We start from the raw sequence: 27,327 nt of genomic DNA, 5'->3' as shown, positions 1-27,327 counted from the left end.
CCGACTCCCAGAATTCACCCAAACTCACGTCCATCGAGTCGGTGATGCCATCCAGCCATCCCATCCTCTGCGTCCCTTTCTCTTCCTGCCCCCAATCCCTCCCAGCATCAGGGTCTTTTCCAATCAGTCAACTCTTCACATGAGGTGGCCAAAGTATTGGAGTTTCAGCTTTAGCATCAGTCCTTCCAAAGAAATCCCAGGGCTGATCTCCTTCAGAATGGACTGGTTGGATCTCCTTGCAGTCCAAGGGACTCTCAAGAGTCTTCTCCAACACCACAGTTCAAAAGCACCAACTCTTCGGCCCTCAGCCTTCTTCACAGTCCAACTCTCACATCCATACATGACCACAGGGAAAACCATAGCCTTGACTAGATGGACCTTAGTCGGCAAAGTAATGTCTCTGCTTTTCAATATGCTATCTAGGTTGGTCATAACTTTCCTTCCAAGGAGTAAGCATCTTTTAATTTCATGGCTGCAGTCACCATCTGCAGTGATTTTGGAGCCCCCTGAAAATAAAGTGTGACCCTGTTTCCACTGTTTCCCCATCCATTTCCCATGAAGTGATGGGACCAGATGCCATGATCTTCGTTTTCTGAATGGTGAGCTTTAAGCCAACTTTTTCACTCTCCTCTTTGACTTTCATCAAGAGGCTTTTAGTTCCTCTTCAGTTTCTGCCATAAGGATGGTGTCATCTGCATATCTGAGGTTATTGGTATTTCTCTCAGCAATCTTGATTGCTTCATACGTCATGCTGCTGTATCTTGTGTTGTGTTCCAAGTTGGTGCCTTCTTTTGGACTCAAGGATAGAGTGTTTTTTAGGTGTTTTTCTCTTAAAGCCCTGGCTTATTGCAGAGTTCTAATAAATGCCTCTGCACAATGTTTCTGTCATTTGGCTTTATAATCCAAGCCTTGTGAAGAAAATAGTTTGTATTAATCCGCTTCAGTATAAGGTTTTATATGTATTTGGCAAACTTAATATCAGTGACAGTTTCTTGGAAACTATTTGATGCATGTAACTACTGAATATCTTGTTGATGGGAGTCTGAAGGCTTTGAAACTGATGCTGCCAAGAAAACTGAAAATGCAGGAAGTTCATGAGAACAGTACTTCCGATCATGTGAGTGTGTCTGCAGCACGTCCCGGGTTTTTCTGTACTGTGTGTGTGATGCTTTCTCAAGTCTGGAAAATTGTCAAAGTGCAGATTTCTTGGGCTCTAACACAGGCATAATAAAACAGGATTTGACGTGGTGAAGAATGTCTCATCCTCTCCTCCCCTCTCCCCGTGTCCATAAGTTTCTTCTCTATGTCTGTCTCTCCACGGTTGCCCTATAAATAAATTCTTCAGTACTATTTTTCTAGATTCCATATATATGCATTAGAATACAATATTTCTCTTTCTCTTTCTGACTCACTTCACTCTGTATCATAGGTTCTAGGTTCATCCACCTCATCAGAACTGACTCAAATGCCTTCGTCTTGATGGCTGAGTAATACTCCATTGCATATATGTAGCACAGTTTCCTTATCCATTCACCTGTCAATGGACATCGAGGTTGCTTCCATATTCTGGCTATTGTAAATAGTGCTGCAATGAACAGTGGGCTACATGGGTCTCTTTCAACTTTGGTTTCCTCAGGGTATATGCTTCGGAGTGGGATTGCTGGGTCCTATGGTGGTGTTATTCCTCGTTTTTTAAGGAATCTCCATACCATCTTCCATAGTGGCTGTATCAGTTTACATTCCCAGCAATAGTGCAAGAGCGTTCCCTTTCCTCCACACCCTCTCGGGCATTTCTTGTTTGTAGGTTTTATGATGATGGCCATTGTGACCGCTGTGAGGTGATATCTCATTGTAGCTTTGACTTGCATTTCTCTCATAATGAGCAGTGTTGAGCATCTTTTCATGTGTTTGTTAGCCATCTGTATGTCTTCTTTGGAGAAATGTCTCTTTAGGTCTTTTTCCTACTTTTTGGTTGGGTTGTTTGTTTTTCTGGCATTGAGTTGTATGAGCTGCTTGTATATTTTGGAAATGAATCCTTTGTCAGTTGTTTTCTCTGTTATTGTTCTCTCCCATTCTGAGGGCTGTCTTTTCACCTTGCTCATTGTTTTCTTTGCTGTGCAAAAGCTTTCAAGTTTAATCAGGTCCCACTTGTTTACTTTTGTTTTCATTTCCATTTCTCTAGGAGGTGGGTCATAGAGTATCTTGCTTTCATTTATGTCATCGAGTGTTCTGCCTATGTTTTCCTCTATGAGTTTTATAGTTTCTGGTCTTACATTTCGGGCTTTAATCCATTTTGAGTTTATTTTCGTGTAGGTGTTAGGAAGTGTTCTAATTTCATTCTTTTACGTGTAGCTGTCCAGTTTTCCTAGCACGATTTAGTGAAGAGCCTGTCTTTGCCCCATTGTAAATTCTTGCCTCCTTTGTCAAAAATAAGTGACCCATAGGTGCACGGATTTATTTCTGGCCTTTCTATCTTGTTCCATCGGTCTATTTTTATGCCAGTACCATACTATCTTGATGACGATAGCTTTGTAGTATAATCTGAAGTCAGGAAGGTTGATTCCTCCAACTCCATTCTTTCTCAAGACTGCTTTGGCTATTCGGGATCTTTGGTGTTTCCATATGAATTGTGAAATTTCTTGTTCTAGTTCTGTGAAAAATGCCATTGGTAATTTAATAAGGATCACGTTGAATCTGTAGATTGCATTTGGTAACATAGTCATTTTCACAATATTGATTCTTCCTACCCAGAAACATGGAAGATGGCTCCCTCTGTTTGTGTCATCTTTGATTCCTTTCATCAGTGTCTTATACTTTTCTGTGTACAGTTCTTTTGTCTCCTTAGGTAAGTTTATTCCTAGATATTTAATTTTTGTTGTTGCAATGGTGAATGGGATTGATGCCTTAATTCCTCTTTATGATTTTTCATTGTTAGTATATAGAAATGCAAGTGATTTCTGTGGATTGATTTTGTATCCTGCAACTTTGCTAAATTCACTGATTAGCTCTAGTCATTTTCTGATACTGTCTTTAGGGTTTTCTATGTACAGTATCATGTCATCTGCAAACAGAGCTTGACTTCTTTTCTGATCTGAATTCCTTTTATTTCTTTTTCTTCTCCCATTACTGTAGCTAGGACTTCCAGAACTCTGTTGAGTAATAGTGGTGAAAGTGGACAGCCTTATCTTGTTCCTGATCTTAGGGGGAATGTGCCAGGGATTCAACCTGAAGAGATGGATGGTGTCGGAGAGTAATGAGACAGCCTCTCAGTTTTCTTTTGGACTGCCTGTTTATTTCAATTTTAAAATTCTCTTTTATACTTTTACAAAAACATTAGGCCAGAGGTTTGACATTTTCAGATCCCCCTCTCCCAGATTATTATCTCCATAAATCATTGTTGCCCTTCAAACAGAGTTCCTCCTTCAGTGATTCTCTGAGAATCAGCCTTATCATCTACTATCTACCTCCTCTAATGTGTCCTGTAGTTAACTTGTGATTACATTGTAACTCATGCTACATTCCTCAGTTTACTACTTATCTTCCTAAATCCTGTTTGCCCCTAGCATCCTGAGCTCACTATCTCTTAAAAAGGCTTCTAGGTGTAGTGTCTCTAAAAATTCCTAACTTCTATCAGCGATAGTAAAATGTGCTAACTTTACAGCATTCCTTAAAATCTTTAACTTCTAATTGTTTTAATTATTTCTAAGCCCTAAATTCATGGACCTGACATTCCAGGTTCCTATCTCTTAAACGGTGGGCTGGAAGAAACACAAGCTGGAATCAAGATTGCCAGAAGAAATATCAATAAGCTCAGGTATGCAGATGACACGACCCTTACGGCAGAAAGTGAAGAGTAACTGAAAAGCCTTTTGATGGAAGTCAAAGAGGAGAGTGGAAAAGTTGGCTTAAAGCTCAACATTCTGAAAACAAAGATCATGGCATCCAGTCCCATCACTTCATGAGAAATAGATGTGGAAACAGTGGAAACAGTGTCAGACTTTATTTTGGGGGGCGGGGTCAAAAATCACTGCAGATGGTGACCGCAGCCATGAAATTAAAAGATGCTTACTCCTTGGAAGAAAAGTTGTGACCAACCTAGATAGCATATTGAAAAGCAGAGACATTACTTTGCCAACAAAGGTGCATCTAGTCAAGGCTATGGTTTTTCCAGTGGTCATGTGAGGATGTGAGAGTTGGACTGTGAAGAAGGCTGAGCATGGAAGAATTGATGCTTTTGAACTGTGGTGTTGGAGAAGACTCTTTGAGGGTCCCTTGGACTGCAAGGAGATCCAACCGGTCCATTCTGAAGGAGACCAGCCCTGGGATTTCTTTGGAAGGACTGACACTAAAGCTGAAACTCCAATACTTTGGCCACCTCATGTGAAGAGTTGACTCATTAGAAAAGTCTCTGATGCTGGGAAGGATTGAGGGCAGAAGGAGAAGGGGACGACAGAGGATGAGATGGCTGGATGGCATCACTGACTCGATGGACATGAGTCTGAGTGAATTCAGGGAGTTGATGATGGACAAGGAGCCTGGCGTGTTGCGATTCATGGGATGGCAAAGAGTTGGACACGACTGAGCAACTGAACTGAACTGAAGCCCTAAATTCAGTAAACTCCTTTGCCATAAACATTTTCCTCACAATAAAGCTTCAGATAGCAATCCCTCCCATGACCTCAACCTGCAGCCTATGTGCTCATCCTGGAACACTCTTTTGTAAAAGCCCTTAAAACAAATGTCAGTGATTAACTTTATGAATTATTCTCTGAGCACAGCTGCAGAAGGCTTTGTGCCTTCTCATGCTCCTCTCAAGAACAATAAGCACCTTAGTATTCCTTTTCAGTCAACTCAGTGGAGGAAAGGAAAAGACAAGTAAGAATGACAAGGCCTACCTCCTTCCTCCCGGTCTGTGCCTGCGGAATGAGGAGAGGGGGCTGGGGGCTGTGCCTCCATTTTGTCAGTAATGCCTAACTCGGCTCCCGACAGGAATGCTTTCAGTTTTTCACCATTGCGAAGAATGTTTGCTGTAGACTTACCATATATGCCCTTTACTGTGCTGAGGAAGGTTCCTTCTGTGCCCATTTTTTGAAGAGTTTTAATCATAAATGGGTGCTACATTTTGTCAAAGGCTTTTTCTGCATCCATTGAGATAATGATCTTTTTTCCAATGTGTTAATATGGTGTATCACATTGATTGATTTGCATATAATGAAGAATCCTCGCATTCCTGGTATAAACCCAACTTGATCATGGTGTATGAGCTTTTTGATGTGTTGGTGAATTCTGTTAGCTAAAATTTTGTTGAGGACTTTTGCATCTCTGTTCATCAGTGTTATTGGCCTGAAGTGTTTTTTTTTTTTTTTTTTAAATATATATATTGTCTTTTTTCTGGTTTTAGTATCAGGTTGATGGTGGCCTTGTAGTATGAGTTTGGAAGTGTTCGTTCCTCTGCAATGTTTGAAAGAGTTTGAGAAGGATAGGTATTAGATGTTCTCTAAATGTTTGATAGAATTCTCCTTTGAAGCCATCTGGTCCTGGGCTTTTGTTTTTCGGGAGATTTTTGATCACAGGTTCAATTTCAGTGCTTGTAGTTGGGTTGTTCATAATTTCTATTTCTTCCTGATTCAGTCTTGGAAGATAGAAGTTTTCTAAGAATCTGTCCATTTCTTCCAGGTTATCCATTTTATGACCATAGTTGTTCATAATAGTCTCATTATCCTTTGTATATCTGCATTGTCTGAGGTAAGCTCTCCTTTTCATTTCTGATTTTGTTGATTTGATTCTTCTCTCTCTGTCTTGATGAATCTGGCTAAAGGTTTGTCAGTTCTGTTAATCTTCTCGAAGAACCAGCTTTCAGTTTTATTCATCTTTATTATTGTTTCTTTCATTTCTTTTTCATTTATTCCTGCTTGGATCTTTGTGATTTCCTTCCTTCTACTAATTTTGGGGCTTTTCTTTTGTCTGCAGTTGTTTTGGGTGTAAAGTCAGGCTGTCTAGTCCGTGTTTTTCTTGTTTCTTGAGGTAGGACTGTTCTGTCGTGAGCTTCCCTCTTGGAGCTGCTTTTGCGGCATCCCATAGGTTTTGAGTTGTCATGTTTTCATTGTCATCTGTTTCTAGGAATTTTTTTTTAATTTCCCTTTTGTCTTCAGTAACCTGTTGGTGATTTAGAAACACGTTGTTTAATCTCCATGTGATTGTGTTTCTTACAGTTTTTTTCTTGTAATTGATATCTAGTCTCATAGCGTTGTGGTCGGAGGAGATGCTTGATACTATTTCAATTTTCTTAAATTTACTGAGGTGTGATTTGTGACCTAAGATGTGGTCTAGCCTGGAGAATGTTCCATGTGCCCTTGGAAAGAAGGTGTATCCTTCTGCATTTGGATGGAATGTCCTGAAGATATCAATGAGATCCATCTCGTCTAATGTGTCATTTAAGACTTGTGTTTCCTTATTAGTTTTCTGCTTTGATGATCTATCTATTGGTGTGAGTGTGGCATTAGAGTCTTACTACTATTGTGTTACTGTTAGTTTCTCCTTTGATGTCTGTCAGTGTTTGTCTTAGGTATCGAGGTGCTCCTATGTTGGGTGCATGGATATTTATAATTGTTATGTCTTCCTTTTGGACTGATCCCTTGATCATTCTGTAGTGTCCTTCCTTAAATCTTGTGCTTTTCTTTATTTTAAGGTCTACTTTGTCTGATATGAGGATTGCTACTCCAGCTTTCTTTTCCTTCCTGTATGCATGCAATATATTTTTCCATCCTCTCCCTTTCAGTCTATATGTGTCGTTAGGTCTAAAGTGGGTTTCTTGTAGACAGCATATATATGAGTCTTGCTTTTGTATCCATTCAGCCAGTTTGTGTCTTTTGGTTGGAGCATTTAATCCATTTACATTTAAAGTAATTATTGCTCTATATGTTGCTCTTGCCATTTCCTTAATTGTTTGGGGTTGATTTTTTAGATCTTTTTTCTTCTGTTCTATTTCTTGACTGTATCAGTCCTTATGACATTTGTTGTAAAGCTGGTTTGGTGGTACTGAATTCTCTTAAATTTTGCTTGTCTGAAAAGCTTTTTATTTCTCCATCAATTTTGAATGAGATCCTTGCCAGGTACAGTAATCTTGGCTGTAGATTTTTCCCTTTCAGTACTTGAGATATATCCTGCCATTCCCTTCTGGCCTGCAGAGTTTTTGCTGAAAGATAGCTGTCAAGTGTATGGGGTTTCCCTTGTATGTTACTTGTGGCTTCTCCCTTGCTGCTTTGAATATTCTTTCTTTGTGTTTAGTCTTTGTTACTTCGATTGTTTCAAAGCATGTTTTATAGGTTAGTAGATGATGGCATTGAGAATGGGAATGGGTAGAATGAGAAGAAAAGACACTTTTCAGAAACGTTCCAGTTTTCCTGGAAACAGGAGTGTGTGATTAGCACATAGTCAATTCTTGTAAATACTTCATGACTGAAAATGCCATCTCCTTTTTCATTTTGTGGTATAAATAATTCTACACAAAATTACATTTTAATTATTATATCATCATCATTTATATTATATATAATATAATATTATAATATTACAAATATTCGGTTTTAAAAAACCTGTAATTAAGGGACCAGAAAAAATGAATGATTGAAATTTTAGTACATTTCTTGATAGAATTGCTTATTAAAAACTCTGAATATGAGTTTTCAGGCCTGAAGCTAAGTAATCAAATGTTGCCTCTAATGAGAGAGAAAGAGATGATTGAATTACATCATGTGCTTCTCCATGTAAGGTTTCTAGGATTCCAAATATATATTATCTTAGGACTATAAAAGAAATAATGTTTGGCTCTGAAAGAATGATCTGAAAAATACCAGACCTCAAACATGTAAATCAGTAAATTGGAGCAGTTGTGACGCCACAACTTTTCTAAGAATCTTTAGCATCTTTAGAACCAGTTTGAGCTATATAAAAATCTGTGTGTGTATTCATTTGTTTACAGTCATAGGTTCTATAAATGTTTTTAATTTCCAACTTACAGCAATAATGTTGGATTTCCAACATCCTAGAAAGAATAGAAAATGGTATAATAGCTAACGGAGTTATTAAGGTATAAAGTCTGGGTCAGGAATCCTGGCTTCATATCTCACTCTTATTATTTACTAGCTTTATAGTTTTTGATCAGCTTCATCTCTTTCCACTTCAATTGCTCATCTGTAGAATGAGTAATGGAATCTCACAGTAATAAAAGAGTAATCGTGTTAGATAGAAATAGTAGGAGAATCTGTCTCCTCTGCATGCAGTTAGGAGAGTGCCTTCTGTATAAGAAGTGCTCGACTGTTAGTCCTGTTACTCATTTTTTCATTTATTGTTGCTGCTGTTGCTGGTATTTACACACACACGTGCGTACATAAACTGTTTTTTAAACCATTCAGTACGAAACTTTAGCAAATGCCATGTTTAAGTTATTGAGAATATACATGACAGTGTGTGTACCACCAACTTGTTCATTATAACTGCAGTAGAGAGATTTAATGGGCAAACGTACTTTAATGCCTTTACTCATTCTTTTGCTGAGGGACATAGAGTTCCAAGTGGTTTACTGTTGTGATACCTATGTCCCTTGTACAGCACCAAGAATGTTCATGGGGTGTATACCTAAAAGTGTAGTCATGGCATTTTAACATACAGGCATCTTCAGCTCAAGTGGTCCCTTTAATTTCCACTGGCAGTATAGAGGTGGAATTCCCCATTGCACCCCATCTTGGTGTTCTCAGGCTTTTGAGTTTTTGTCAACCTTTGAGACGGTATCTCAAGCCTGTCTTGATTTTTGTTTTTATTTCCCTTGTGCCTCGGTGTTTGCCTATGTTTATTGGCTGTTTGGGGTTTCTCTTCTGTGATTCGCCTATTTGTTGCCTTTGTCCTCTGCTCTGTCAGGTTATTTGCCTTTTGCTGTTATTCTGTTTTAATTCTTCTTCAGTTACTTGCATTGCACATATCTTCTCCTGCTCTCTAGCTTGTCTTTTCACTTTGTGTTTTCTTTGCCTTTTGTGTTTTAAGAAATCTGAAAAATCATCAAAATGGTCTGCCGTTTTTTTCCAGCAGTTTTTTCAATTTGATCTTTTAATTTACGACTCTAATCTCTTGAAATTCATTTTTATCTATGTTATGAGTACAATTTTAGTTTTTCATATAAATGGTGCTGCATTACTGTAATATACAAGTTCCATTTTTAGGCTCCCTTATTTACTGCTCTGTTTGAACAACCTTGTTTCAATCCCACATTTCCTCTACCTTATGCGTCTTCAAAATTATTTTAACTGTTCCTGGCACTCTTCTGTTTGAATTTTAGAATAATTTCTTCATGAGAAACAGTTTGTATTTTGTTGAAATTGTTTTAGGTTTTAACTGAATGCAGGGGAAATTTCTGTCTTTGTGATACTGAGTTTTACTATCTTTTTGTTTCTTTATGTGTGTATTCATTAATTTGTTCCTAGGTACCTTACAGTGTTTGTTTCAATTGTGAATGAGATCCTTTCTAGTTGGTTATTGCTGGTCTCCAAGAATGCCACTGAGTTTTATATGTTGACCTTATCTTGAGCATCCCTGCTGAACTCTTCTGCTAGCTCTAATTGTGTGTAAATTCTCATATGATTCTCATATGATTCTAAATGAATCTTTGTTGGCAAAGTTATGTCTCTGCTTTTTAATATGCTGTCTAGGTTTGTCATAGCTTTCCTTCCAAGCAGCAAGGATCTTTTAATTTCACCATCTGCAGTAGTTTTGGAGCCCTAGAAAATAAAGTTTGTCACTGTTTCCACTGTTTCCCCATTTATTTGCCACGAGGTGATGGCGCTGGATGCCATGATCTTCATGTTTTGAATGTTGAGTTTTATGCCAGCTTTTACACTCTCCCCTTTCACTTTCATTAAGAGGCTCTTTAGTTTCAACCCCTGGAGGCATTTCTTATTCCCCTTTCTGTCTTTTCTCCACCATGAACGTCCCCATTGATAGTTTTTAATAACGTAGTGTAACGACAGGCTCCTTCAATATATTCTATACTTTTTCCCTCATATATATATATATATTTTAAATGATTGATCTTTCAGTTCACTGATCCTCTCCTCAGCTACGTCCAATCTGATGTTAAGCCCAGAGACTGAGTTCTTAAATTCAGTCACTGTTATTGTAAAGTTCTAGAGTCGGTTTTGATTCTCAGAAATGTTTCCTTTTGTCAAGTATATTTTCGAACTGGTGACGTTTTCATCTGATACCTCTAGCATACTCTGATATGCTGATATACACCTGATGCCTCTGGATCTGGTTCAGTTCCTTTTCTCTTGGTCCTGTTTGTTGTTACACCCTCTTGTGCTCTTTTGGTTGCCTGTTGGACATTGTTTGGAAAACCCTAGAGGTTCTGAGTGATGCTGCCTTCTCCAGAGTTTCCTCTGATGCAGACCTCCAGTGGGGACAGAGCTGTCTGTTCACTCAGGGCCTGAGGGACTTGAGGCTGGGGGGTCCTTGTAAGCTCAGTCTCAGCAGCCTTCACCCACCTTCTCCCGCGACCCCACGGAGGAGCTTTCCAGCGTCTCGATCTGGAAGCCTGGGGTGCCTCCCTTCTCAGCATGTTCTGAAGCCCACCGACTGTCTCCTGAACACCACGAGGTGACTGATACTCAGCGCTCAGCCGGTTTGGGCAGAGTGTTGGGTACGTTTTCTGACATCCGGACTGACTCTTCAGGCCTGCCCGCCAATTTTTGTCTCCCAGCCCAAGGAAACCGTCCAGAGCTGTGTTAGCCAGCCCCCTCTGCTTGACTTTTTCCCTGTCTTTTCTTCGCAGAGTGGACTTTGCTCAGATGCCCCGAGGGAAGGAGCGGGCCTCTCAGTCTCCAGCTCCCTCACTGTGCTTCCCTTTTGTTTGAAATCTTAGATTGTGTCTGCCTAAGGACCTCTTTTAAACCGTATTTCGCTTTTCTAGCTCTTGGTAGGCTGACCTACAAGATGTTTGCATCTGTCACTGGAAGTGGGAACTCCCTGGGGGTCTTCTGTCATCTGAAGCCACATGTAACAGGCCTAGCAATTGTATTGATCAAGGTTATTTGATACCGGGAAAACAAGAACCAGGGGTCCTTGCTTGGTACCCACGGTTGTGTTTCTGATCAGAACCCCCAGCTTGCCCGGGCTGTTTCAGTGCCACGTGAACTTGGGAAGGAGGTGGAGCAAGTGGCCCACGTGGCCTGGAGACAGAGGAGCCAGTCTGCCCTCTTCCCTTGTCCCTGCCGGGTCAGGGCAGGCCTTGCGATGCCAGGCTGATGGTGGTGGAGGAGAAGGCTGAGGAGGGAGGGGTGACGTGACCTGTGTTCTGGGACATGGTCACATGTGGGTTTTCTTTTTCAGTTTGAAAAAATGACTGCTTTTAGTCCTCCCTCCAGTTTCACTTTAAGGTTGAAACTGAAGGTTTTATTCTTAAAGTTGAGCACAGAGAGTTTATGGTGTTTTTGAAAGCAACAGTTGAGGTTTTAAAAACACATCTCAGAGAACTCCACTAGATAAGCCAAAAACAGAACATGTTCAGGGTGAACTGCGGGCGGGACCCCAAACTGCACTCTGTCTCTCCCAGAGTGTGTAATCACTGAGATGAGTGGATATAGGACCCCAAGCACCCTGGGGACCGACGCCTTCAAGTGACAGCAGAGGTCTGGGCTGAGCCAGGAGCAGTGGGGCCTGTGCCCTGGTGAGTGGAGAGCCTCAAGGGTGGGAGTGGCTCCAGGAGAGGGGTGGGAGACTCAGGGGCGGAGGGTGGGGAGCACCTGGTGGGGCCTGGGAGGCACTGGCTATCGCGGCTCGAGGCAGGGACACCCCTGAACCTCCACTGTGCAGCCCCCACGGGGCAGAGTCGTCTGGCAGCCCAGGATCAAAGTTTAGAGGATGAATTTGCAGCAGGTTGAATGAACCCCTGTACCAACTATGGGTTCATTTTAGGTGCCTGGAGAGAGGTTGGTCAAGCCCTTGCTGAGCTCGAGTGAGGGAGTCTGACAGGGAGGACCGAGCTCAGTGTGAGTGAGGGGCAGCTAGTGTGGTGAGTCCTCCTCAGCCGGGTGGATTCTGGGGACACCCTTGACTTCAGGGGTGCCTTTCAGTAGCCTCACTGGAGGGTTGTTTGGGGTTTATTGGGGGCAGAAGCCCACTTAGAAGACGTGTTCATTCCCAGGGGTGGTGGTTTCTGAAGCAGTTTATACTGGTCGGTTTGACTGTGACCCAGTACCTTGCAGGGTCATATTTGACAGGGGGCCTGAGCCGTGGGCATGGCCTTGCTTCTCCCGCACCCCACAATCCCCTGTCGTCTTTCTGGCAGCCCCTCCCCCCTCTCTGCACCCTTGATGGTGGGCCTGAGCCCAGCCCCCCTGTTACCACGGAGCCCCTTGTGACTGAGCGGGTTCCGGTTCCGGGCTCCTGGGAGACGTGCTGGAGGCAGAGCCTTGGTGCCATTTCTCTTTGGGACAGCGGTGTGGGTGGTCATAGTGTGAGAGCAGTGATGCTAGTGTGAGAACGGCGTGTGTGAGAGTGGTGTGTGAGAGCAGTATGGGTGAGAGCGGTGGTCGTAGTGTGAGATCGGTGGTACTAGCCCGGGAGCCGAGGTATCCTACCTTGAAACAACAGTTGCCCCCGAGTGGGGGGCTGCCCCCATCCGCGAGGATGGGTCGCCGAAGGGCCCACCTGTGGGCGTTATTCCAGTGCTGCAACCCCAAGGCACAGCCCAAGACAAGAAAGAACCTGGCCTCCGCCCAAGTCCTGGAAGAAGGGCCTGAGGTGAGAGCAGCCCGCCGCTGGGCCCGTCCATTAGCATGGCTGTGGGCCCTGTCAGCCAGGGCGCTTTGGCCTTAGTGCCCAGCGTTGACCCCCGCAGTTTACCTTGTAAGACGCTGTGCAGGTGCTGCGTGGAGGGTGGGCGGGGGCCCCACAAGAAGGGAAACACTGGCTGGAGGAGTCTCTGGGGCACGTGGACTGAGCTATCGAGTCACTCCTTGACGAAGAAACGCTAAGCCCCTTAACGTCTCCCTTCTTCCAAAGCACAGAGCAGTGAGTCCAGTATTTTAATCACGGGTACCTACTGCTTCCGTGTCTGACATACACCCTCATAGCTACACATGTCTACTACATGCCTCTTACAAGTGCTGGGCACTGTTCTGGGTGCTGAACATTCAGTATGTAGTAGGGGATTTTTTTAATTTCTGCAAAGAAAAATAGAGGAACCTGTGGTTCAGTTTGAGCAAGTTCACCACGTGGATGGCCCCGCGTGCACGCAAATTGTGGCAAAATACATATAACATCAATTTTACATTTTAACCAGTGGATTGAATGACTGGGTGGCTTCCGTGGAGTCAGGCTAACAGATGGCCTTGGGGTGCCATCTGCCTTTTTCCCAGAGGAACACTCCAAAGCCTGGTGGCTTCCCTTTTTTCTTCCTTCTCCCCAGTGGCTCTAGGTCACTGGTCTGTGTGTCTTTAAGAATCTCTTTATCCACTTTGTTGTTAGGTTTATCTTTTGGAAAGCTTCTCAGACGTCCTGGGGAGAAGGCAGGCTTGGATTCCGGGTTCTCCCCTACCGTGTGCCTGCCAGGTCGAGGGGGAGGCTGAAGGCCGGTCTGAATTGTAGTGGTCTGTGTGGTCTTGGGGTCAGTGGAGCCCCTCTTTTCTGGAGGGGCTAGGAGAGCCTTTATGTGGAGCCTGGAGAGACTTGACAGGGCCAGTCTTGACAGTCTCACTGTCTTTTTAAATTATGTTTGCATTTAGTTTCTCATTTCTTTGTTTATTAGGAGAAGAATATACAAATACTTAGGGAGCATCTTCAGAGACGAGAAGAAGAAATATCAGTGCTCAAGGCCGAAATCAACAACACCAGGGTCAGAATGGGGATTCTCACGTGTTGACATTTGCCCCGTGTGGGTCACCGCTAGCCTCCGTGTTGCTGTCCTTAACCTCTGTCTGATTTTCAAGTCGTTTTTCACATCTTCCCACTGAGCAGACCTGGGTGGATCAGTTTGGGGTTCTCATACCTTGTTTCAAATTTATGATGAGACAATGTAATTTTAGTACATTTGAGGGGGGAGTGCTCGTCACTTAGATTTTTGTCCACACTACACTTTGTGTGGGATCTTAGTTCCCCAACCAGGGATTAAAACCCGTGACCCCTGCAGAAGTGTGGAGTCTTAACTGCTGGGCCCCTGGGGAAGTCCACTCTAAATTTCGACCAAACTGGCTGGATTCCGACGTGTCTTAGCATGTTTCTGGCTATAGCGTGAGGCTGAGAGGAGTTATCGGGCCTGAATTCGAGCAGGAGGTTAAAGGTGCTCCTTTGGCCCCACCCTGCAGCTGCTGTTGCACCACCTGGAGTTCCTGGTTTCCCAGTACCAGCCATCCTTCCAGTTGATGGTGGGCAGGCGGCAGGCACAGTCCCCAGCCAGCATGACCAGCAAGGTGGAGGTGCTCAGGGCACTGAGATTGCTCTTTGAGCACCACAAGGCCCTGGATGAGAAGGTACCAGCCCCCCGGCCGTCCTGGATTTGTACACTTGCTGCCTTGTTCAGTGGGTGATGCACTTATTTATGTAACTAGTTGACTTTTGAGCTTCTTGAATTCTTGTATATACATTTTTTTTTTTCTGTAAGAAGTCAGAGTTTTATATGGTTAAAAAGCGTTGCCTGCGTACATGCTCAGTCATGTCTGAATCTTTGCAACTCTGTGGACTGTAGCCCACCACGCTCCTCTGTTCATGGGGCTTCCCAGGCATGAATCCTGGAGTGGGTGGCCATTTTCCACTCCATGGAATCTTCCCGACCCAGGGATCGATCCTGCCCTCTTGCATTGGCAGGCAGATTCTTTACCACTGAGCCATCTGGGAAGACCCCAGTTAAAAAGTATTAGTTGGCATGAATGTCTCAAGATGTATTATATTTTGTATATCAACTTGCAGTGAAAAACTGGGTAATAGAATTAATTTAGGATAACATTTTGTTCTCTCAAGCTTAGAATTTAAAGCTGTTAGCAAGAAGATTTTCTTGACGTTAAGATCAGTGAGAGACGTTAACGGTATTCTATCACAGTATCCACGTATGAGGGTGAGTATACACTAAGAGTGTACTAACGCACATACACACAGCAACACACAGTGACTCGGCCCCTTTGATTTGAGTTGAGAGTGTGGTTACGCGTACACTCGAATTAGGTGCCACACATAAAGAGGTAAGCTTGATCAGTCATCCTGGAATTTCAGTTAAGGGTTTGTCCTTTGAATCCTTTCATTTAAAAAAGAATGAAGGCTGTAGTGGTGGGCATCAGGTGTTCTTTCTCTTTCTGATTGAGGACCCACCCACCTGGGTTATTTAATGCTTAGTAAGCTAGCCTTGTGGCTCAGAGCTGCAGGATGTCTTCAGTACCCCTTTGTCCAGGAGAAGACAAATTCTGACTCTAATCACCTGGTGGTATTCGGGATGGATAGCATCCCCATGTATTTTCTTTTTATGTTGTGTTTTCAGTTTCGAGTTGAGTTTATCCAGGTGGGGTTTTGCTGTCTTTACTTATTTGTTTAGTCTGATTCCATTTTTTGGTTTATCCACATTTCTCCAGAGTCAGGGCCTCCAAGTAAAATTGGGTTCAGTTCCTGATAAACTTGAGCTTCCCTGAATGTCGCTGACGAGACGTGGTCCTCTCATGCCCAGGTGCAGACCGCGAAGGAGCAGGACTGGGAGCGTGTGCAGAAAGCCAGCGTGCTGGGGGACGTGGCCCAAGTGTTCCAGAGTGATGAGGGCGTGTCTGACGGCAAGGGCCACAGGGTTACCCTCTTCAGCTCAGCCACTCAGCTGTCGCCCAGCGGGCAGGCCGATGCCAAGACTCAGAGTGTGAGGCTGCAGGAGCAGCTGGACGCCATCAACGAAGAGATCAGGTGGGTGATCCCGAACTCAGCTCCCCGGAAACTCAATTTCTCTGAGGAGCTGCCTTCTCCTAGGGAAGTCTGAGTGTTCCATAGTAAGAAACCTGACCTCAGGTCTGCTTCAAGAATTTTCAGTTTTGAGATTGCCCTTGATGATAGAGCTCAGTCAGCCGGGGGGTTCTGTCCAAGGCGTTTTGGGGTGTCCCCCCTCAGCTCTGAGCCCCAAGGTGGGTGAGGTGCCGAGGCAGTGTCCGCTGTGGCCCGAGCACCCTCCTGTGTCCTCAGAGCCCACCAATTTCTGGTGAAAGGCCACCTGGAACAGAAAAGCTCAGGTTTGGGGGTTGGCAAATTCTCACTCAGATGTGCATTTTCATTTTTCACTTAATAAACGGTGTGAAGATTGGCTTGTTGTAAGACAGTGGTCCAAGGACATGTGTTTGAGTTATTCTCATCTCATCAGTATATGTAAGATGTTTTCTTTAGACACCATCTTGGCAATGATGACAATGTACAAAACGGGATAGAATCCAAAGGCCTGCCTCGTGGTGAGCAGGGGCCCTTGGGTCTGGGTGCAGCCGGGTGGCTGGGGGCCCCGAGGCCTGCCTGGTGCCACACCCACACAGCTATGCCCGTGTCCTGAGTCCATGTTCAGAGTGGCCGCAGGCCGGTGACCCTGCACAGGACCAGGCAGAGACTGCTGCTCAGACTGTTCTCATCACGTCAGCCCAGGCCGAGGTGCCCATTCCTGTCCACCGATTGTGGGGGGCAGGGAGAAAGGCAGGGGGCGAACGGGACAACCAGCAAACGCAGGTGGTGCCGCCTGCCCATTTGACGGCGAGACAGACCGTTTTGTGGGCCATGTTTGAGCACAGACGAGATCAGAAGCATGGTCTTTCCATGTCTCCTCAGGAAATGTGGAACGGTTATGTATTAATATTTTTGTTTTTACAGCAAGTTGTCATGTAAAAGTGATTTTTCCTTATGTGACAAGTTGACTTGATGTAAATGGTACATTCTGTCCATCAACTTGTTATCAACAGGGAAAATCTTTCAAGTTGTATACGTGGAAGTGAAGCTGGAGAGTTTACTTCCTATAAGAATGTTTTATTTTAATTTGAAAATCATTTTATTTGCATCCTCGTGTATTTAAACTGCTATATAAAATCATCCACAACACATTAGGGGAGAAGAGCAGAAACTGTGAATTGTAGGTTAATGCAGCACATTGACCTGAATCCAGAAACTCACACAAAGCTGGTGCAGAACTTCCTCAAGGGATGCGTGTGTACATATTCAACCTTACATAAAAAAAAAAAAAAAAAGAAAGATCAACTCAGCACTTCATCTGGTCTGTAGACTTGTGATTAGAAACTCCAGCTTGTTCGTGAATTGCTGTTTTGAGTGTACCGAGTTCCCGATTCCCAGTGGAAAAGACTTGCGGCACTGACATGTATCTCTGCCCTGAGAGCAGGGAGGTAAAGGTTGTCAACACCAAGGATCTCCTCACAGGAAGAGCGTCGCCACCAGGGCCCCTTCAGAATGTTAGAGGAGAGACATGAAATGAAGAGTGAATGATCAGGGACCAGTTTGTAAGACTCAATGCTAAGTTATTCTAAGTTTGAGAATATTCAAAAGAGGAAAAGTCGAACCTTTTACTTGAGATGTTAATTGAGCAACTGTTTCTGGAATTTGCTAATCATGACACAGAATGCCAGCCCAATTTGTTGTCCAGACACGTTTCTCTGCTGACAAGGGCAGGTGACGGGTTTTATTCTATTTTAGGTTGGTGGAAGAAGAGAAGGAGAAAACGGAGCACTGGGCCGAGGACACTGAGAGCAGGGAGGGCAGGGGGAGCTTAGGCAGCCTCTGTCGTTGTAAATTGGTGAGCTCCCTCAACCTGCTTGCCCGCTCCTCAGATGCCGGCTCCTGCCCGCTCCTGCCCAAGCCCAGAAGGAGGCGGCACCGCCCAGTGCAGGAGGGAGACCGGCTGGGCATCATGACTGTGGTATGTGTCTGCCTCCTCCCTGCCCATCCTTCCCCCAGGACATGGGTTTTCTTTATTTTGTTTGTTTTTTGGTTTTTCTCTTTTTACTTAGAAGAAAATCGGGTACATTTGCTACACTCAGAGGTCTACACGTTTTTAAACTGCCTAGTCTTTAATCATTGCACAATGGCACAGTGACATAGTCTTGATATTTGGATCACAGGCTTAGCACATCATCATGAACTCAGCCAGAGCCTACCTCTGTAACGTTGGGCCTGGCCTGTGCTGGGCACAGCAGCTGCAGGGAAGTTTCTGTTCTCAGGGAGCAGACAGCTTCGTGAAAGTAACCATAGGCAGCCCTCATGGCGTGGGAAAGCCGTGCAGCACATGTTCCATTGGGGCTGCCTGGCTGCAGGGTGCAGGGCATGCGGTGGGAACAAAACCAAGAATGTCCATGGTCTGCTTGCAGATGGACCCGGCCACGGGCTCAGGCCAGCTCTGCGTGTGAAACCAGGTTAAGAGCCTGGTGCCCCAGGGCCCCAGGGAAGAGGTTGGGCTGCCTCACTTTTATGAGTCTAAAAATGGGATGACGACCTAGGGCTGCTGGTGACAGAGTGTGCAGCTCCAAAGCACATGTTCCAGCTTTCTTGCGTGTTTAGCTTGGGTTTTGTGAGTGCATTGTTATCCCATGAAATCACGTGTACAACACTCTGCTTTGTAACTGGACATGTATTATCACATTCTTCTGTGACCACCCATTTCATGTTAGCTGCATTGTTAGTCAGGTTATCATTAAATTAACTGTGAATCCTTTTAGCGGCCTGTGAAGTGGGAACTAGTCCATTTTGTGGTCTTTTGACACGCCGTTTTTATAATTTGCATCATTGGCTAATTAGTTGCTATTTAAAATTCTTTGAGGATTTCTCTGTGATCTGATGCTTTATTTCTTTCCGAATATTTGTTGCAGAACAGTTCTGTATGTTTTCCTTGCTGTTGGAGTTCTCTGGTAGTCTGTCTGCTTTCATCATTGGTTTAGATTTCCTGTCTCATCCTGTTGTCTGCTTGGTTGTCATCAATCCAGACCCCTCCCCCGCCCCCGAAGCTGTAGTTTCCCATCCATCTCCCCTCCCCCGTACCCCCACTTGCTCTGGTCATGGCCGTGCTGTGGTCCACAGCGTGTGTGCCCTTAGTCGGGTCTGTGCTTTGTCTTCATGTCTCATTAAACGGTGTTTTTCCCCATAGCAGTAAGTTGAATTGGTGAATCACTATGCAGTTCCAGGAGAAGGCAATGGCAACCCACTCCAGTATTCTTGCTTGAAACTCCCATGGACAGAGGAGCATGGTAGGCTGCAGTCCATGGGGTCGCACAGAGTCACATACGATTGAAGCAACTTAGCAGCAGCAGCAGCATGCAGTTACAAGCATAATGTAGATGGATCCTAAACGGCATATCATGTATAATTCATAAATGAGATTGTGCTTACATAAAGAAATGATCCTCTTAAGTGTAGAATTAATGGACTTTAGATATGCAGATGACACCACCCTTCTGGCAGAAGCGAAGAGGAACAAAAAGCCTCTTGATGAAAGTGAAAGAGGAGAGTGAAAAAGTTGGCTTAAAGCTCACCATTCAGAAAACGAGGATCATGGCATCTGGTCCAATCATTTCATGGGAAATTGATGGGGAAACAATGGAAACAGTGTCAGAGTTTATTTTTGGGGGCTCCAAAATCACTGCAGGTGGTGATTGCAGCCATGAAATTAAGACGCTTATTCCTTGGAAGGAAAATTATGACCAAGCTAGATAGCATATTGAAAAGCAGAGAGATTCCTTTGCCAACAAATGTCCATCTAGTCAAGGCTATGGTTTTTCCAGTGGTCATGTACGGACATGGAAGTTGGACTGTGAAGAAAGGTGAGCGCCGAAGAATTGATGCTTTTGAGCTGTGGTGTTGGAGAAGACTCTCGAAAGTCCCTTGGACTGCAAGGAGATGCAACCAGTCCATTTTAAGGAGATCAGTCCTGGGTGTTCCTTGGAAGGACTGATGCTAAAGCTGAAACTCCAGTACTCTGGCCACCTCATGTGAAGAGTTGACTCAATGGAAAAGAGTCTTATGCTGGGAGGGATTGGGGGCAGGAGGAGAAGAGGACAACAGAGGATGAGATGGCTGGATGGCATCACCGACTCAGTGGACATGAGTTTGGGTGAACTCCAGGAGTTGGTGATGGATGGGGAGGCCTGGAGTGCTGCGATTCATGGGGTTGCAAAGAGTCGGACACGACACAGAGACTGATCTGAACTGAGCTGACACAATATCCTTTCTGTGTTGGTGCTTGTATTTAAGAGTGTAAATCTCATCAGCTTTTGCACAGTTAACGTCTCTATTAGACTCCAGAAACCTGTCTTTTACGGTTAATAAAATGAAAAGACGGCACCTGCTATTATGCTAGCTTTCATTCTTACATATTTTCACAGGGAGCCTGTTTTAATGAATTTATTTTGAGAAGTTTTAAATCAAATTTCTATGTCAGGATTTTACATTAATGTCCAAGAGGTGGTTAGATTTGTTCAATGTTAAAATAGGTATTATGGTAACTTCCTTATCAGTTAATTTACTAATTTGAAGTATAAGATGTTTTTTATTAAGGGAAAATAACTTATACAGAAGTTTGCCTGAGAATAGACAAGTGTTAAGGGCCTTTGTTGTACGGAATCCTGTGTTTTAATAAATCATGATGATGTAATAGAATTGTATCTTCCTGAGTAATAATTTCTAGTGTTTCTCTAGTAAATCTTGAATAGCTTATTTAACTTCTGTGGTCAAAAAAATGATCTGTTTCCAGTCACGTGTTCTCTGAATCTTCATGTCACTTACAAGTTTGCCCTCATTTTTGCTTTCCTGTATTTGCCTATTCGGATGCTTGAAATTTTAGCTTCAAAGTCGCAGTGAATCTGGTTTCTCTTCATTTCTTTGCATGCATCTATCAGCCTCATGATTTAAGGAAGCGGCGTCGAAAGGTAAACTATTTAGTAACTGAGCAGGCCTTTCTTTCTCTGTGAAGTATTAAAGAGTCGTTTTGGTTTAACGTGAATGAACACCGTGTGGTTATGTCCTGGTGAATAACTAACGTTTTAATGGAAGTAATGAAACTCACCTACCACTTAAACTGTGTTGATGGTTCTGTTGGAAATAGGTCATTCGTTGGGACAATTGGAACAGTTTGCCTTTCTCCCACTTGTTTGCCTTCTGATCATCTCATGGTTGTTTATAATAGAGTATTATTTATTATTTTTAAATTTTCTTTACTTATTTTTTTTGGCCATGCTGCACAGCTTATGGGATCTTAGTTCCCCAGCGAGGGATCAGACCAGTGTCCCAGCAGTGAACGTGCCAAGTCTTAACCTCTGGAGCACCATGGCATTTCCGCTTAGTGTTTTCTTATAAGAAATGACTGAATGAGAGCCATAGATGTTAGATTTGCGGGAAGCCAGTTTAATGATGGTGGGTCGCAGTGTGGAGGAGACTCTGTGCGCCGGGCAGGTGCTTTCCGTGTCTGTCATCCCTTCCCCAGGTGAGGTCCAGGCTGCTGCTATCCCCGTTCAGGAGACATGGACACTGAGGCTTAGCGAGGCCGGGCACCCTGCCCAGGCACTCATACCAAGCCGCACGGTGTGGACTGGTCTGATCAGAGCCTGGACACTTAACTGTGGTGCCGTCCAGCCCGCTTTCCTCCAGAGGCTCTTGTGTCCATCACGGCATCCCTGATGGAGGGAGCCTCAGGAGGGAACTTGCTGCCTCTCCCCTCGGGTCACTTGGATGAGCCCCTGTAGTTGGAGTCCACTGCCCCACGGGCTGGCCTGCCTTGTCCCTCTCCTGCTCCCAGCCCGCTGACCGAGCACTCCTGGGCCTTTCTGCAGGACTGGGGTGGCCGCGATCCAGTTCAGGCCACTCAGTGCCCAGGAGCCCTTCTGCTGGGCACAGCAGAGCAGCACGGTCCCCCTGGGGTTGATGACCTGGGTGTGGCACTCGCCCACTCTGTGGCCTGCTTTGCCCTCCTGTTAAGTGGACACGGTGCTGCCCATCCTGGCCACGTGGGCACCAGTGCGGCAGCTCCCATCCTGGCGGAGGGCGGCCAGGCTGCGGACCCAGAGGCCTTGCTCAGGAGGAGGCCCGGGGTAAGGGGCTGGCGTGGTCCCTGACCTTGAGGCAGGTATTTGTCTCCACTGAGTCCATAGTCAGCCCAGGTGCGTCACTTCCCTGCTCTGTTCGTTGTTTTCTGATCTTTAGAAATGCTTATTTTAATTTGAATTTGAGATTGATCCCTGTTCAATTCCATGTGGATAATTTCTAGGCTCTGTAGCCTTCTGGTGTCGGAGGGTTCTTGTTAGAGCGCAGGGGAGGGTGCCCAGTTTATCCAGTTGCTGTTAAATGAGTTCAGCTGTGTTTTGTAGTAAGTCACTTTGTTGTCACCAAGCTCCTGTGGAGCTGCATGGGACCAGTATACTTTACAGAATCCCACTGAAAAGGCACAGGTTAGTTGGTTAAAACAACGCACTCATTGTTTATAAAAATATATGCCATGCATATCTCCTAAAACTTCCCCTGGCTTAATCACACACCCAGATGTATCAGTGAGACCTGTCTGGACCCTGAGGGGTTAATCTGTTCCCTACACTGTCCTTCCTGTCCTCACACCCAGGACCAGCAGAAAAGCTGGAAGTCCAGGAGAGATCACCTTCTTTTTGTGTTTATATTAGTTTATTTGTTAATTGAAAGTTAATTGCTTTACAGAATTTTCTGTCAAACCCCAACATGAATCAGCCATAGGTACCCATATATCTCCTCCGTTTTGAACCTCCGACCCTCTAGGGTGATACAGGACCATCTCGTAGTGAAGACCTGGGGGTGCTTTATGGAAACCGCTCTGAGCGCATGACCCTCGAACTGCGTGTAAGTACTTCAGTGGGTAGCCCCCAGTCTGTCTGTTACCGAGAAATGTGATCCAGGCGCGTGGTGTTCACGTGGAGGTGTAGGTACCTTTTCTGTGTCTCTCTTGTTGTCATGGTATCCAGTAACCTGCATCATCTCTCCAAATGATCTTGGGTGGTGGCACAAGCTGTATCTTTTTCTCCTTCAAACAGAAAGGTCTGGACGGCTTTGCTGAGAGGTTTCGTACTCTCGCTGTGGTGCTTCTGAGCAGCATCTGGCGATGAGGACAGTCCTTTCATCAGGGCAGTTCATGCGATGCAGGGTTCACGGGCTGGCGTCGCTCTGCTGTCCTGCGTGGAAGGGCCATCCGGTCGCTGGATTCCAGGGAGGGCGGAACCCGGCTGCAGGGAGGCTCCCGTCCAGGGTCTCTGCACTCAGTCAAATGCTCTCTCTGCCCCATAGCCCCGCTTGTCTTGAACGAGACAGTCCTTAAGGTGGCATTAAGCTAGAACAAGGTTTTTTTTTTTTTTTTTTTAATTGTGGGAAAGCATAGCTAATAGATTTTCAGATAAGATTCTGGCTATGATGTAAATCCTGTGATTGCCATTTTCAAAACACTCTATTGTTAGTCAATGTTACACTTGCGTCACTCCCTCAGCTGCCAGCTTTACGGGAAGAGGTAGGAGATGCCGAGACTGCTATCAAATCTAAAACCTCTACCCCCGCCACGCCGCGGTCCCTTCGGCTGGACCGCCTGCACACGGGGTCGCTGCGCACAGCCAACCAAGAGGACATCAGGGACGCCCACAAGTAAGCGGCCTGTGTGCACGTTGTCAGTTTCAGGAGCCCTGCACCTCTTGTCTTGAGAGAGTTGCAAGGATGATTTTAAAGGAATACCATTGGGTTCAGTGCCTGTTTTTAGTGGTGAACTTCAGGTGCTGGGGAAGAAGAGCTCAGTGACCTCAGTGATTTTAGAAAATGTCCTTCTCTGGAGATTGACTCCTGTGGGAGCTTTCTTCCTGCTCTTGAGAGAGGTCTGCCTGGCCTGGGGCACGTTCCTGACGGTGACAGCCCCATACATCTCGGGTTCGCTCTTGAGGGTCCCTCCCTTTTCCTCAGGGGTTTCCTCTCAGGAGACTCTGTCCCCTCCTGTGACTGACACTGTCCTCACTTAGACCACCACCTGAGCTCCAGTCCTGAGCCAGGCAGCACGCGATCGAGGGCATGTGTGGTCACCTGACCAGCAGCCCTGCATGGTGACCGTCACTCTCCTGCCACGGCCAGGGCCCGCCACCCTGCAGGAGGCGGGGGAAACCGCCCAGAGCAGGGGAGCTCGCCTTCTCCTGGAGTGTTGTCACCTGCCGAGCAAAGACCCTGAGGGAGGGTCGGGGCGCCCTCTGCACCAGCTGGCCTGGAGTGAAGCCCTCCTCAGGGGAGAGCTCGAGGCAGGGAATCTCAGCTTCCTGGAGCTGTTGTCTGTGTCCGGGAGCCTGCACTGCTCGTGTGAAGCGTGTTTGGTGAAGGAGACTCCACCGTCTGCTGCGAGGTTGAGGCGCGGGTGTTGCTGGGTGCTCGTTTCTCTCAGTAGCTCTTGTGGAGGGGTGTGTGTTTCCATGAGGGTGCCCGTTAAGGTCGTTTTCTCTCCCCAAAGCTCGACAGGCTCTGAGGACAGCCCCGAGAACAATCGCAGCAGCAGCACCAGCAGGCAGGACTCACTGCAGAAAGCCCCGAAGGAGAAGGGCATCACGTCCTCCATCCGCCGCTGGTTTAATAGGAAGGAAAAGGGCCGGCCTGAACGCCCCAGCAAAGAGGCGTTAGCACCAGGTGGGTGCTTCACTGTTCAGAGGGAGGAGGGCTTGCAGGCATGTCCCTTCTGTGTCTCCCCCATTGTCCCTACGAGGCTCCTGTCACTCACACTGGGGGTCCTCCTGGGAGCCGGAGCGGAGGAGGTGTCTGTCTTCTCAGTGGGTCTGAGATGATCAGATGAGTTAATGAGTGGATGGATGGATGGATGGAGGGATGGATTAGTGAGTGGGTGGATGGATGAAGAGATGGCTGGTTGGATGGGTGGATGAACGGAGCATGGAATGAATACAGCAGATGATTGTACTCCAATGCTAGAAACATATTCTACGAAATTGATTGAGTAGGAGCTGGGCAATGATTGTTTCCTCCTAACAGTGACACGTGTTTGGAAACGGCCTAAGTGCTCATCAGTCAGGGGTGAAATACAATCTGTGGACACCCCACAATGAACAGCCTGCCCTCCTTCCTGCCACCTTCCCCAGGAGCTCATCATGGGTTCTTCTCATGCCCCCAATCCCACCCCACAGCCACGCAGGTCCTCCTGGGGTCCCCTCATCACACAGAGTTATCATTAGGCCCTCCTCTCACTTGGCTTCATCTCCTTGAGGACAGTATATTCCTGCCTCTTCAGCCAGAAACGTGTTGAGTCTTGTTTGTGCTGGGTGTGGGGTTTACAGGGGTAAGTGGAGCAGATGTGGTCTGGAGCACAGTTAAGTGGCAAGAGAGAAGAGGAGCAGGTTATTAAATGCTATCCCTATATTAATAAATACAATGCTGAGATGGATGGTGCATTGATTCTATACTGATGCTGTGTGTGCCCCTTACCAAGCAGGTGCTGCCCCCTCCCAACTTACAGAGGAGGACGCAGTTTCGGTCACGCAGTCAGGGAGCGGTGAGGGCTGGTTCACATCCATACAGCGGGCCCAGGCACTTTCCCGAGCCCCAGCCACCTCTCTGGTGGATGCAGCAGCAATGAGACGGTTCTGTGGCATGATGATTCAATGGACATGAGTTGGAGCAAACTCCAGGAGCTAGTGAAGGACAGGAAAGCCTGGAGTGCTGCAGTCCACGGAGTGGCAGAGTCGGACAAAACTGAGCAACTGAACTAAAACCTGAGTGTGTGCTCCCCTGCTTCAGGCGTGTCTGACTCTTTGCGACCCCGGGGACTGTAGCCCACTAGCTCCTGTGTCCATGGGATTCTCCAGGCAAGAATACTGGAGTGGGTTGCCATGCCCTCCTCAGGGCATCTTGTCGACCCAGGGATCGAACCCACATCTCTTGTTATCTGTTGCATTGGCAGGCAGGATCTTTACCCCTGGCACCACCTGGAAAGCCCCAGTGGACGCTGACAACTAGAAGTGCAGAAAATCCGGGCTGCTCCCAAGGTAAACTGGGAGAGCAGCAAGCACAGGTTGTAAAGACAAAGACACAGGATGAGCGACAACAGCGCCCACAGAGACAGGCAGGAATGCGGTCACCCACATAAAGGAAACACCTGTGCCATTTGGAAGAGGGGCTCGTCCGCCCTTGGAGGGGCAGTTGGAACCGGATTGAAAACCGAGGCCATGGTCAGCAGTGCCCACCCACATGGCCCGGGTGGCGTGGTGTCCCTTACTGGGCTTCCCACGTCCCTAGAGCTGCTGGCGGTAACATCTCTGAGTGCCAGGCCGGGCAGCGTCCCCGTGTGAGCCAAGGCATCACTGCTCTCCTTCCAGTGCTGCTCGGGCCCTCTGTGGGCGGCCACCCTCATCCCCTGCCCTGCCACCCTCATCCCCTGCCCTGCCACCCACTGGGGCCCGGCTCTCGCCCTGGGATCCTTTCAGCCCTTGAGCTTGGGTGTTCCCAGCCCTCTGCCACGCTGGACTGGGACGCGACTCAGGACTTAGGCTTGAGATGTCAAGGAGACCTTGAATCTGGAAGGACAGCACCGTGGGAGCAGGAGAGCAAAGCCCGCATGGGGAGGAAGCAGAGCTGGGGAACGTGCCCACAGCCTCCAGTGCCTCCTGCACAAGTGCCTCTCTTTGCCTCTCCTTGGCCTGGACAAACCCCAGCTGCTGCTGCTCCGCAGGTGATTCCTAAAGATGCACCTCCTGCAAGAGCTATTGTCCTGCTGCTCTGGGGCTGCCTGAGTGTGTTCAGGAGCATCAGACAAGTGGGGCTCCCACACCTCATACTGGAGATGAGGGGCCTGATACTGGGGAAGGGTCGGAGGGTGCGGGAGGGTCTGAGGGTGGACTAGGATGTGACGGTGGACTAGAGCCTGATGCTGGACTAGGGTCTGGTGCTGGACTAAGGCCTGATGCTGAGGAGGTGTCTGACGCTGGAGGAGGGCGTGATGCTTGGGAAAGGCCTGATGCTGGGGGAAGGTCTGATGATGGTGGACAGTCTGCTCCCAGATGTACATGGCGGTGAGGATAAATCTCTATGAGAAATCTTTTTTTCATACTTTCCTCACCACCATGCTATGTTCTTTTTAACTTAAAGATAATTTTGTGCAGTATCGCTCGATTTCTGCCATACATCAGCCTGAATTACCCGTAGGTTACGTATGTCCAGTCCCTCTTGACTCTCCCTCCCACCTCCCCTTGCTACATTTTTGTTTCTATGGATATATGAATAATAGGCTGTTGATAACATAACATGAACAGCTCCCACACACAAGTGTGCACTCGCACACTCCCTAGTGCATCATTCGGG

At 46.2% G+C, this 27,327-nt stretch overlaps 1 protein-coding gene across 1 annotated transcript in view; it reads left to right on the top strand.

Annotated features, from left to right (window-relative positions):
• The window catches only part of LOC121817884 (liprin-alpha-1-like), a 43,097-nt gene extending 16,022 nt beyond the window's left edge, over positions 1-27,075 (top strand). Inside the window, exons 2-7 of the mRNA XM_042240411.2 lie at positions 15,698-15,921; positions 17,692-17,914; positions 22,765-22,845; positions 23,483-23,634; positions 24,476-24,648; positions 25,931-27,075. Coding sequence (XP_042096345.1) covers positions 17,906-17,914; positions 22,765-22,845; positions 23,483-23,634; positions 24,476-24,648; positions 25,931-25,986 — 471 coding nt within the window. The 5' untranslated portion in view covers positions 15,698-15,921; positions 17,692-17,905 and the 3' untranslated portion in view covers positions 25,987-27,075. The remainder of the gene's footprint in view (positions 1-15,697; positions 15,922-17,691; positions 17,915-22,764; positions 22,846-23,482; positions 23,635-24,475; positions 24,649-25,930) is intronic.
• Positions 27,076-27,327: the final 252 nt, after the last annotated feature.

Source organism: Ovis aries, chromosome 24 (assembly GCF_016772045.2).
Source record: "Ovis aries strain OAR_USU_Benz2616 breed Rambouillet chromosome 24, ARS-UI_Ramb_v3.0, whole genome shotgun sequence".
Classification (NCBI taxonomy): Eukaryota; Metazoa; Chordata; class Mammalia; order Artiodactyla; family Bovidae; genus Ovis; species Ovis aries.
Note: the sequence above shows the minus strand (reverse complement) of the source record. Positions and strands in the feature narration are given on the sequence as shown.